This window comes from Dioscorea cayenensis, chromosome 5, assembly GCF_009730915.1.
Source record: "Dioscorea cayenensis subsp. rotundata cultivar TDr96_F1 chromosome 5, TDr96_F1_v2_PseudoChromosome.rev07_lg8_w22 25.fasta, whole genome shotgun sequence".
NCBI classification, from domain to species: Eukaryota; Viridiplantae; Streptophyta; class Magnoliopsida; order Dioscoreales; family Dioscoreaceae; genus Dioscorea; species Dioscorea cayenensis.
In genome coordinates this window covers 27,736,055-27,749,208 of record NC_052475.1, presented here as the reverse complement: position 1 = coordinate 27,749,208, position 13,154 = coordinate 27,736,055, and the positions used below count along the sequence as shown (strand labels likewise).

At 33.7% G+C, this 13,154-nt stretch overlaps 2 protein-coding genes across 2 annotated transcripts; one reads left to right on the top strand and one right to left on the bottom strand.

Annotated features, from left to right (window-relative positions):
* Nucleotides 1–4,389: 4,389 nt before the first annotated feature.
* Nucleotides 4,390–5,685, top strand: LOC120261404 (probable BOI-related E3 ubiquitin-protein ligase 2). Its single transcript, XM_039269287.1, has 3 exons — nt 4,390–4,539; nt 4,627–4,930; nt 5,026–5,685. The coding sequence occupies exons 1-3, from the start codon at nt 4,481–4,483 to the stop codon at nt 5,605–5,607; spliced, it is 945 nt and encodes a 314-aa protein (XP_039125221.1). The 5' UTR covers nt 4,390–4,480; the 3' UTR covers nt 5,608–5,685.
* LOC120261405 (OVARIAN TUMOR DOMAIN-containing deubiquitinating enzyme 12-like) lies at nt 5,651–11,917 on the bottom strand. Its single transcript, XM_039269288.1, has 11 exons — nt 11,767–11,917; nt 11,282–11,463; nt 10,940–11,013; nt 10,513–10,567; nt 10,330–10,404; nt 9,842–9,915; nt 9,685–9,733; nt 8,899–8,983; nt 8,216–8,272; nt 8,009–8,104; nt 5,651–7,807 (listed from the first exon to the last, which is right to left on the bottom strand). The coding sequence occupies exons 2-10, from the start codon at nt 11,453–11,455 to the stop codon at nt 8,058–8,060; spliced, it is 690 nt and encodes a 229-aa protein (XP_039125222.1). The 5' UTR covers nt 11,456–11,463; nt 11,767–11,917; the 3' UTR covers nt 5,651–7,807; nt 8,009–8,057.
* Nucleotides 11,918–13,154: the final 1,237 nt, after the last annotated feature.

The following is a 13,154-nucleotide window of genomic DNA, read 5'->3' as shown; positions in this document are numbered from 1 at the left end:
TACTATGGGAAAAAAATAAAAACAAGAGATGACATTGGACATGTAAGGAAAACAAAAATAATAAAAACATGTGAAACTTCAACTTTGCCAAAAAAATAGACAACAACGTGAAAACAACAAGATACCTATCCAAATTTGTATGGTTGTCAAAAATAAAATATTTTAGTAATTAATAATTATGGGATTGATAAAAGTGATGATAAAAAGAAAGTTATGAAGAGAAAATAGAGGAGATAAATCAATACTAAAAAATACAGTACAAGAGAAAAAGCCAAATTCGCTAATGATAGAGAAAGATTGATTTGTAGTTGGAGATATAAAACTGTATAAAATGATTGATGACATTTAAAAGATAATTATCACCAATGAATTATCCATCATTATAGAAGGGTAAATTATGCATTATTTTCTAATAAAGAAATATAAAATATAAACATATTTTTAAACTAGCTTTGTTGTTGTTGTTTTTTTTTTTTAAAGTTCTATTTAGTTTCCTTCAATCAAAGCTACTTATTCAAATAATAGTAAATAAATATTGTGATAAGTCAAGCCAACTTTTTGATGTTTAAAAGTTAAAGGTATAACGTGTATAGTTTAAGGTTGTTGAATAATTATATAAAAATTAGGTACTATAAAATCAACTGTGATGTAGACAATGACAAGAAGTGCAAATAAGTTTATATTAAAATAAGTTTGTACAAGATCCAATCTAATGCAAGAGCTCATGCAAATCCTAAACTTGATTTGAATTGGTTATATTAGATGCATGCACAAACAACTTTTAGACTTTAATTATAAGTGAGACACTAATAATAATTATTTATACAAAGCAATCGGAGAAGGTAACCTCCTCATTCAATGAATAATCCAATGTCTTTGGGTTTTGTGTTGTTTTCTTTAACTTGCATTTGTTTCAATATCACTTATTTAATCAGAGATGATAATATAAAATTACAATTATTGGAGTAATCGGAGATTAGTGACTCCTTGCAGCACGAGAGCTTCATATAAAAATAATAATTAATAATTATATAAACTTTATTAAGATCAAGATATGGCCATGCTTGCCATATGGGAATCCTTTGAACAAAACAGTGCTTTTGTGTTTAAATTAAAGAGCACACATGTCCATGACTTGGTGCACCTGGTTGCATGTAGTTGGCTTTTTATGTGTGTCTTTGTTGTATATCATTCTTTTTGCTTTCAAAGGTTAAGAGATTAGTTAATGTTTGTGCTTGTTGATATTTTATTGAATAACAATTAAAAAAATAAATTATTTTATGGCAGTAAAAATTGTTGAATTTGCAATAGATTAATAAAATTTAAATTAAGTTAATTGGTTTTTTAAGTTGTTTACTGATTCCACAACAGGGATATGATAAGAAATTTAAGACGGCAATCAATTAAACATTAAATATTTTGTTTGGATGGATATTATCAAAAGATTAGGACTAACAAAGAAAGATTAGAAATTTGATATTTGAAGGAAACGTGGAGGATTGATGTATTGTCATGTCAAACATATCAATTTTTTCAAAATATATCAAAAAAGTCCAAATGAGAATTCGTATCATATGGAGAGTGCTAATCTTTGATCCACATCTTGGTTATTTTTTCAACAAATAAAATAAAAACCATAAATGCATGCCGAAAGACATATTTCCATTGAAAATTCAAAAACATTTTATACATATATATACAAGTCAATAAAAGATAGTACACTAAATTGCGTTGAATAATTGTATTTCAAATATAGTACACTAAATTATTTTAGTAAGTTTTTTTATGTTACTCAACATCCGTGTATTAGATAGGAAGGATATAAAATTAACAGTGTATTGTGTTTTTAGAGAATAGAATGTTCAAAAGAAAAGGTCTATATTTAGGTAAATTTTCTAAATAACTAGTTACTACAAATTACATGTACTAATCAATCAATTTGGATACTCAAATATTAACATTGTCATAATAAAATAGTTTTTAAATAAGAACAGGTCAAAGGAAGAATAAGTAACTAAAATAATAATAATAATAATAATAATAATAATAATAATAATAATAATAATGAAGACCTAACAGGATGAGGTGCATTTAGGGACAAGGCCACAATAATCCATAAATATTGTAGTTAAGTATTAGTAGTACAATCTAGTCTAGTCTAAGAAATATGGGCACAATTTCATATGGCTCATAAGAAGTACACCAACTTGTGGGAAATTGGATCTTGTGCAAGTGCAACTACAATGCATACGGGAAGGCCAACTCATCAATTCAATTATCAAGCCAGCCTCATTTGACTAGATGACTTTGCAAGCAATGCAAGGGACTCATTTAATTGGATTAACAATGCATTGCATGACCCTGACATTAAAGAAAGGCTAAAGTTATTAATTGCTTGGAGGCAACTTAGAGTTTTTTCTTTTCTCTTTTTTAATAGTAAAAAAATAAATAAACTTTTGTTTGGGGTTTTGAGTTCCTTTCATGTGAGTGCAAGCATCATGCTTGCGAGGAAAAGGAGATAAGAATGGTTCAACACCTTGTGCCTCATGAAAAGAAAGAGACAGCAGAGACAGGAAATAGAAAAAGGACAACCAAGTCAAGCTATGGAATCCAATTCCCCCCACCCTCTTTACTGTTTTTATATATATCTCTCTCATTTTGGAGCAAAGAGAAAGTAACAAATTTATTTGCTTTTTAGTTGAGGGTGAATTATTGCTTGATTTTTTTCGGATATTGGTCCACTTATTCTTTTTTTTTATTATTATAAATTTTTTTTGGTTGATTAATTTTTTACTCCCTTCGTTTCTTTTTAGTTCTCATGAACTGTTTCTTTTTATTTATTACATTAAAAATTTTATGCAATATTAAATAATTTTTTAAAATTTATCCTTTCATTTAATGTACTTTATGATTTTCAATAAATTAAAATCAACTAAGCATTAAATTACATTTTTTATTAGTGGGGTTTTAAATAGGGGTAGTTTTGAAAAGTAATGGATTATTTTATAATATATAGGTAATCAATCAACTAATTTTAACTATTTTTTTTAATCGGTATAAATTAGTTAAATGTGACAACTAAAAAGAAACGCAGGGAGTAGTTCATATCAATTATTTTTTGTAATTTTTTCCCCTAAAGTTTTGGAAAACAATTTTCTATGTATAGTTTTTTTTTTAAAAAAAAATATATGTTATTTTTTCAAGAAAATAAGACTTTTATGTTTAAATGTCCAAATGTCATCTATGGAGTTTTTTTAAATGTCCAATTGAGTTGTCATCCTTTTCATTATTTGTATATATTTGTGAAAAGAAGGACAAGGTAGCCAAGAGAGATTGTTTTTTTATAATGATTTCACTCTTATCAAATTGATGAATGATAAAGACAACTTAATAGATAATGGTTGATGAGTGATAAATGGAGACTTTAGATTCTGATTAATTAAAAATATAATTTAATATTAATAAAATACTTTTTTTTTTAAAATTTGAAGTTGGGTGAAGTTTTGTAAGAACTAATTAGGTGAAAGTTGAACATGGAAATCAGAAAGAGATACTGAAACGACATGAGAAACGTACAGGGTTTTTATTTAGATGGACATAAATATATGACAGCCAACCAGAGCTTGATGTATAAGTTTATGGAAGTGCATGATCTGACACCCAACCAGAGCTTGATGTATACGTTTATGGAAGTGCATGATCTGCATGCAATTGCATGCGTCTTGGACCTTTCCATTGCTCTCATTCATTACCCATTTTAATTTTTTCTTTGAAAGAAAAAAAAAAGAAAAAAAAAGAAAGAAAGAAAAATAAAAAAAGAGTCCTTTTGAATGAATGAATAAATGAATGACAAGGAACAACCGGACCAGGAGTACGTGAACGTGATAAAGGAAACCATTTCCTATTTATGATTTACCCCACCACGTCATGGGGAGTTGTGCCCTTATTTTTCTCTCTGAAGTGGTCCTGACACGTAACGTAACTCATTTAATTAACCACTTTCTTTTGATTCCCAAGACGCTGTCTGTCAGCTTTTTTAATGTCATGAGTTTATGGTGGTAAATAGTAAAAAAAGGATATGTATTTATTATTTTTTTCCGGAGGTTTTGGTTTTGTGGAGAAAGACCTGCTCTTCCGCTGTTTCTTGATCCCTTGTTTGACCGTCCGTTGCATACCATCATCCTCCTATTCATTGTCATTTGTCAGTAATAAATAAATAAATAAATAAATAAATAAATAAATAAATAAATTAATAAATAAATGTTTGCTTACTTTATATATCCATTTTTGTTCGTTGGGTTGGGTCTACTCTTGTGCTGGTGTCCCCACCATTCTATTAATAAATCCATTTACATTGTTTGCTTGGAAAGCATCCCTGTCTCCAATCTTTCTATATATATATATATATGTAAAGAGCTCTGCTTTCTCTCCGTTCATTCTCTAGTTCTTCTACTTCTTCTTCTTCTTCTCTCTTGCAAGAATGGCTGTGCAAGCTCAGTATCCATTAAACCTCATTTCTCCAGATTTGATCATCTCCAGGTGTGAATCATCGAAGCTTTCCTTTTTATTTTTTCTTCTTCTTCAGTTTTCCATTCTCTGTTTCTCATGTTCTTCTTTGAATGGCAGGGCTGAGAACAATGGTGATGGTGGTGGTGCTGGTCCTTGTCTGGTTTTTGGTGATCCACAAAGTCAGTTAGCATTCAATGGTTATAACTATGGATCAAGGAAGAGGAACAGGGATGATCTCATGGCTGTTCCTTTTCATCAGTTTAATGATCTCCCAAACAATGGCATGGTCTCAAATACTCACGTTCAAAACCGGCTGATTGAATCCTCAGGAGCATCCACCAGTGGGAGGCCTGCACAAAGCCTCCTTGCTGCCCATCTTTACAATCAAAGCTTGGATGTTGATGCTCTTCTCCGCCAGCACGTAAGCAACAACAACTAGTGTTTGTAATGAGGTTTTGTTGTTATATTTCATCTTTATATAACATGATATCTAATTCCTGTTTTCTGGAAAAACAGAGTGAGAGGTTGTTTTTGGCTATTGAACAATCACACAAGAGGCAGTGCAGAGCACTGCTATCAGTTCTGGAGAAGCAGTTTGAGGTGAGGTTGCAGGAAAAGGAAGCAGAGCTTGAGAAGGTGATACAGAGGAACGCAGAGCTTGAAGAGAATGTGAGACAGTTATCAGTAGAGAAAGAGATGTGGCAAGCTGCTGCTAAAAACAGTGAGTTTCTGGTCTCAGGGCTCAAGGCAAGCCTTGAGCATGCTTTGCTGGGAAAAGTCCCTCAAATGAATCAAGAATGCAGAGAGTGTGAAAGCACATACCCTGCTGAAGATGAAGAGTCATGTTGTTTTCAAGGGGAGGAGAGGGATAGAAGGACTGCAGTTGGAGATGGTGCAGAGGAAGTTGGTGAAAGCCAAGAGGTCCAAAGATGGTGCTATAAGGCATGCACAGTTTGCAAGGATGATGATGTTTGTGTTCTGTTGCTGCCTTGCAAGCACCTCTGCCTCTGCAAGCACTGTGCTGCCATTGTTGATGCATGCCCTGTTTGCAGCTCTCCCAAGAATGCTAGTCTCCATGTCATTATCCCAATGCAGTAACAGTAACAGTAGCATCATCATGATCTTCATCATCATTGTGTCATCAGGACTTTTTTTTTAATGTTAAATATTTGTTTATTTGTTTTTTTTTTTTTGTTGCTCCATATTCCATGAGAAAAATTAGATAATGACCAGTAAAATGGTTACGAGGGTATCACTGTTTTTATGGGGCCATGTCATTAATCTCTCGGCGCACGTTCAGGCCACATAATGGCATGGCCTGCATGTGTCCTTGAATTGTGCCAGTTAACATGGAGCCGTATTTACCCAAATGGTCACAGACTTGGCACCTTTTTTTTGTTTCTCATTGATGGTCCTCAGCGTGATCATTCAATCAATCAATTCCAACATTGTTGTGCAAGAGTTTTAAAACCATATATTCTATCACCAATAATCTTGATGTTCATTGACAACCGAATTTCAGAATCTCATTGATTTCAAAAAAGAAAAAGAAAAAAAAAAAAGTTGAAAACTATAATGCAGGCTAGATCTTTAATTGGCTCACTTTTTACAGAGGCACAGGGCCCAGGTGTTTGTGATGTGGAGTGGAGTCATTAAAGCAAGCAAAGGGGGAAGGGTGGTGGCATCTCAACTATGATGCTAAGCCATTACAAATAAAAGCTGCTGCTGTTGCTGCTACTTAAAATCCATTTGGATAGAAGCACCATCTATAAAGGCAACTCATTGCCTCACAGAAAAAATAAAAAAGTAAGAACAATGACCATTCAAAACTTTTCTTTTCTTTGTTTTTTTGGTTAATTAATGATCATTCAATATTCAAATGAGAGTTTCAATCTTTAAACAACTCCCAGTCCCACATCATCTGTGAAAAAGAAACAAGCAAGGAAATCATGATTTATTGATCAGTTTAGATACTTTTACTAATTGCTCATGACTTCAATGTTATCATGTTGAAAAAGAGGTATATCTAGTTTATGGCAATCACTTTCATGGAGGGGGGCAGTCCAAGAAAAGGAGAAGAGGTTCAATCTAATTTTACATAGAATATATGGTGGGAGGCAGGGCCACCAACAAAACTGATACAAGTGTATGCATTCCCTGAAAATCAAGCAAGTTTAAGATGGGGGGCACCCCCCACATTCAAGTGCAAGCAAACATCACATGCACTGTTAATAGATTCTTTTATGGACAAGTGTGTGGGATTCTGGGGACTCTATTGTGTCCATCTTTGGAGCCTTCTTCTGGACAGCTATAGGCCATATCTTAATGGGACTCAATGCAAGGCACCATACAGTAAACAAAGACCATCAAATAAAGTAACCTGAGTTCCTTGCTGAACTAGAGGACCAACAACAGGAAAAGGAAAAACTACAGTAGATAAAACAAGATAGATAGGCCAACTAAATGGATGTTGGAGTTGGAATAATGAATCTCACCTTTTTTTCCCCCCTCCAACTATATCATAAAAGCAATGGAAAGCAATTGATATGTTTTGGTCTGTGCCTAAGTGCCTTGTCTTCATCTCAAGCAAACTGGGCACATTTATTCAACTGCCCAGCCCCTTTCCATTTATTAGAGAGGACAAACAATCCTAACTTTTGCCAGATGCATGGACTACAGTGCACAGAGTAAAAGTAATTTGTTTGTTTGTTTCTACTCTCTCCCATATGAGCATGGTTTTATTCCTAACTTTTATGTCGTCTTCCAACACAGTAACATTTTCTTCTTCTTTTGCACGGTTTCCATGTGCTTGTAAACCACTCTCGTAAAAAAATAATAAACATAGAAAAAGAGAGAAAAATGAGAACTTCCCCTCTTGCTAGATCATTGCACAAACCAATCAGGTCCTACATATTTAATCCCCATGTTGATAATCATTCATTGGACAAAAATGCTAGCAAGTTATGTGGGTCACTCCTAATTAGAGAAACACATGAATGAACTGGACAATTAGTAACACAGTATGATGATCTAACCATTCATTATTATATTCTATGTCAATGAACAGTGACGCAGTCTGTATCATGTGTAACGGAAGCACCAGAATAAAAAAGCACTGACACACCCCACTACTTGAGGTGGCCAGGCCACTAACTACGGTTCCTTGATTATGGGAGAGCTTCACTTACAGTCAATGTGGTGTGGTGTCCCTGTGGAATGAAGCCATTGCCCATAAACTTGAGAGTTTGGTGCATTTCTCTGTCAGCAGCGCCGGCCAGTGAATCACCAAAGCTCTATCCTATTGCACACAAAGAATAATGCAAAAATTGTTTGTTGGATTTGATCCATTTCCATAAACAATTCAACACAAGAGCTCAACACATGTGAGCACTGGAGAGTCAAATTAATATAAAGAATTAAAAATTGAATAGTCTCACTATCAATTGCTATCACAAGAAGAAAGTTTCTACATACAAAGAAACAAAACATGCAAGCATACAATGAGGGCTGCAATCACTGTGAAGTATAGACTGAATTCTGATGAGCTTCTAAAATAACCAGTGCTTCTTTCTTGGTTTGTATCGATTTGGAAGATCTGCAGGAAATAACAAAGGCGGGTCTTATTCACCAGACAAGAAAATTTGAGAAATGGAGTAAGAAGTACTGATAGCAAAAACTGAGAATTTCATCAATTATTAAAACTGACCTCGATATACATAGACTGAATTATAGTGTACCTCTGACCAGAAACTCAGCCATAGTTCTGTGAGAAAAAAACCACTTGTAAGCTACTGATGAAGTAAGAATGGCCATCTGAGTTTTACCATCAAATTTAACATATAAATAAAACATTATTATCTTCATGGCACATTAATGCAAGTCCTTACTTCACAAATGTGATGAATGTGAAGGGAAATTCCAAAAGATTCCAAACTAAGAGACAAACGAGGAACAGAAATCTCATCATATTTTGGCCATTTAGTATTTACTCCATCCTCTACTCATTCAATGCTACAGATGTCTTCTGTCTTCAGTGTTGGCTAGAGAAACAAGGACCTGAAAGGGACATCACCTATATCTTTCCTCTCACTCCAGTCTGCTCGATGAAGATTAACTTCATAACACAAATCAGAGGCAATTCTGTCTTCTAAGTAAAAGTGGTTCTTGGAAGACTGTATTAGGAATTCTGAAAATAAGGATATCAGGAAAGGTGAATGCCAGACTGTATGATTGGATTTCCTACTCTTTTCTTTCTCTCTAAATTTAACCAAACACCAGTACACGATAATATAGAATTAAAGACACATTGCTTATTCCATGAAATTGTGTGCATACTTATAATAGATGACAATTTATGTACCAACACATATAACCCATAAGTGATCATACCTCTTTGAGGAGCCTGAAGTTGAGGAACAATTTCAATAAAACACGTGTCCCTAAATGAGGTTAGAAGGCATATCTTTGCTCCAAACTGCAAAATAAAACAAAGCAAAATTAGAGAGACCATAGTTCTCTTCATGGAAAAAAAAATCTAGCATTAGTGGGGCTCAATGGAAGAGTATAATTTATAGAAAGTATTAGCATAAACAAAGAAGATGCCACAAAATCAATTCATAAATAATCTTCTATATGCAAATGCCCAAACAAACACATTAAGCCTTCATTTTTCATATATTTCTTACCTGCTCAAAAGCAACCTTCATTTATAAATATGAATCTAAGAAAACTTTCAAATAACTCTGAACATTGATGATAAACTGTAATAAATTTTCATAAGAACTCATAATACAACATCAAAGGTAAAATTTATTGTTTTTGATTCAACACTCACAAAGAAACTGTACATATTTGACAAGATCATCAGCATAAAGGTGAAAGTTTCCATGGTGAATACCAGAAAAGTGTCACGCTGTGATCAATTTGTCTCTTATATTAAATCTTAACCGCAATGACAAAATTGCCTTGCAGAACAATAGTGAAATTTTCCAAATTGGCTGTAATTCTGATGCAAGAAGTGCCATTTCCATTTATAATTCGACAAAAAGTAAAATGAACAAAGGCATCATCTATTAGACAAATATCAAATGAAGCATGATGCTTTGTTGCAGGAAAAAGGGTTCTTTGGAGTGATAAATGCTTTAAACAGAGTCAGATAGCAGAAAATTTTCACACCTTGTCAGCAGCTGCCTGCAATGTAACATGATCACCCCATTCACCAGACCTGTATGATGCTCCAATGCATTAATAGGATATATGTGCAAAGAATGCAGTAGTCACATAGGACACAATCTAAAATGACATCAGCCATAGGGCTTTAGAGATATCCTACTTGGCCATTTTCTTGTAATAGTGCTTGTACTTCATGGGCACATAACCCTCATACTGTGAAGGGCTATCCTTGAGCTGGAAAAAGATATACACAGTAAATAAAAAATCTAAAATTAACTTTCCTTGTTATAGCAAGCATATCTACAACTGTCCATCTTCACACCTTAAAAAGTCAGCAGCAGTTTTTCCCTAACTGACTACAGAAGGTAAATATATGGGCAAGATGCGCAAAGATGGCAATGAGTTGAAGGAAAGAAAATTGCAGAATTATGACGATTCATCAATGTTTGTTTACCTTTTAATTTTGTAACAACAACGTTTAATCCAACACTACCAGCCTCAATCAACATGTTTGCATAGAAAGGGATAAACACTAGGCCATTTTGTAAGAGAAGAGAAAGGGAGTTAATTTAGAACTTCATACCACTGCAGAATCCTTGCTACAGTACAAATAAATGGGGGAGGGAACATGAAAACAAAATGATGCACCTGCTTCACAATCTCTTTTCTCACATGTTTGTGATGCTCTGGTGATTTGTACAATTGGTCTGAAAGTGCACGGAACTGCAAGATGAGGAAATACATTATCCAAACTGTTACACCTAGATACTTCAGTTATGTGGTATTAAAAACAACTGCTGCAATATTTTGTTATCAAAGTCAAGCACACACCTGACAGTTGCCATCACCAGTGACTTTAACTTCAACTAAGCCATAAGCGTTCAACCTAGCATAGATTGCCATACAGTTAGTCAAATTTGACTACAGAGGAAAAAGGACATCAATGTACAGACATCTATTTAGAACATTTGATAGCCAAAACCTAGTGCTAGCAGTATATAACCACTGATTAACTGCTAGAGACTTCTATAACTCTCAAGCAAGCATCAATCGTGTATGAATTGGCATCATTCTTTCTATGTTAAGAAAAATAATATGATTCGTTAAAACAGAGCATCATAAACAATAGAATAATCAAGCCCTTTGACTGGTAAGTTGGGTAAAAATTATAGAATAAACACCAAGAGAAAAGGAGATTAGAACATCCAACTTCCTGTGACTAATAAATGGAAAAAAAAAATTGTGCAAAAAAGTGTACCTCTGAAGAAGGCGCTGATGATCTAAACTGGCATCGCTAAGTGTAGGGATGAACATATTTGTCCTAGGAACATGCTGCATATAGTAAAATATCTGTCAATATATTACATTACATGCTAAAGCTTGAGTGATGGTTTTGTGCACAATATAATAATGTACCTTAGTCACGAACTTAAAAATTTTAAAAGCCTACAAAATTGCCTATCTCCTTGGAGTAAAAATGAAAGCAAATTTGAAACATCCTGGATGTAAAGTAATTGGAGCTCTCGAAAAGAGTATTGGCCACAATCCAAATGAAGCAAAAGAAGAGAAACTAATGAACAAGAATAAGCAAACTTCTTACAGGAATGGGAGCTAGGTTGGACAGGTTACTAGGAGCAGCACCATCCAACTTCTGATACTCTTCTGAGAGAACAACAGCAATCATCCTGTCATCATCCGTTTCATTCTTCTGCCAACATGTGGAACTAGAGCTAGAACTACTAGAGTCACCATCATTCTGAATTCTATTTGTCATAATGCAGCCTAATTTACAAGAGGAAAAAAAAATCTTCAGATTCCCAACAAGAACAGCTCAATATCAACAAAATTCAAACTTTGATTCATATACAACAAGTTCATAAACCAATTAAAAACAGCTTTATAGCAACAATCTCCATCCAACAACATCCTGATTTTCATAATAAATATTTCGTCAACACCAAATCAAATGTAAAACGATATTCCATTTCAAAATTAACAGCATTTTCAGGAACAAATCAACACCCAAATCAAATCACAAAAACGAATGAAAAAGGACCAAAAAAGATTAGCAAAAGAAAGTTTTACCGATTAGAAAAGCATCAACGGGGGAAGGAATCGGTCGATCTACAGAGAGATGGATCTAAAACCCCGAAGCGAGAGAGGGGGCTTTGATTCGAGAGAAATATCTCTCTCAATGTGCTTATCATTGAGCGCTGTCACGAGGATTTCGCGCTTCCTTTCGCTGCCAGGGACCCCCCCAATATTTATACAGCATCAACTAGATATCGAATAAAAATCATCAGAGCCTTTGGTTTTGCCTAAAGATGATGATTAACGGTGGGGATTGGCTGAGCGGGCTTCATGCTGTATGGCGGTAAATAGCAAAGGGAGGCGTTGAATATTGCTGGCAGGTAGTATGTCAGTGGATATCGCACGTCTTACTTTTGGATGGTGGTGGATTATGGGGCCCAAATCCAGATGGGAGTCAGAGTTCGGCACTTGAGCCACAACATGGCTGGCTTGATTTGGGTTGGGTTGGGTTGGGTGTTTAGGGGTGTAATGACCTGAGTCCATTATAAAAAGCCCAGTTTAATTTCAGTTTATGAAATATATTTGTATAACTCCTGGAACATGCATTATATAACCATTAGTTCAACTTAATTACATATATAAAGGTTCATTAATTGTTTTGTTTATAGAAGTATGGTAAATCAGTATTATTAGAACTAGAATAGATAATGAACCGTTTAAAGTGTCCAGTCTTTGGGTCATTGAATTATTAATTCAACTACCAGTTTAATTGGGGGTCAATGTTCGATCAATTTAAATATTTTAAATATTTTTAATATAATAAATTGAAAAATTTTATTAACAAGTAATGTAATTATAATTAAAAATTCATACAATAAATAAAATATAAACTATAAATAAAAATACATAGAGTCTAACTTAGGTATTTAATTATTCAAATTATCTATCTGTAGGAATATGGAATAATTAGTAAATATTTGAAATTTCAAGATGAATTAATTTTCGTTAAAACGATATTTATAACCTTTGATCTATTGCTTTTAAAATAAATTCATTTATGGTATTAAAGTTATTTTGTGCTTTTGAGACAACCCATCCCGTTAATAACCCATTCAATTAATATAAAACAATATTCCCATTTACCAGGTTAATTACAAAACCGCTAATTAAAAAAGGCTGTAATATCCATTGCGCAACAAACACTTATAATATTCATTGTGCAATGGGCACTTGTATTTTGTGTCACTGACCTCCAGAGTCAGTGGATCATTTCTTGTTTGGGTGTGACTTTTCAAATCGCATTTGACATTTCTTCAAATAAATTTTCGTTCTTCGTTGTCATTTCCGGTCTATCGCAGATATTTAGGCTTCTTGGATCCCTTCATTCAAGATCTACAACATCTTTTTTGGGATCTTCTCTCAAGAGCCATTCTTTGGAACTT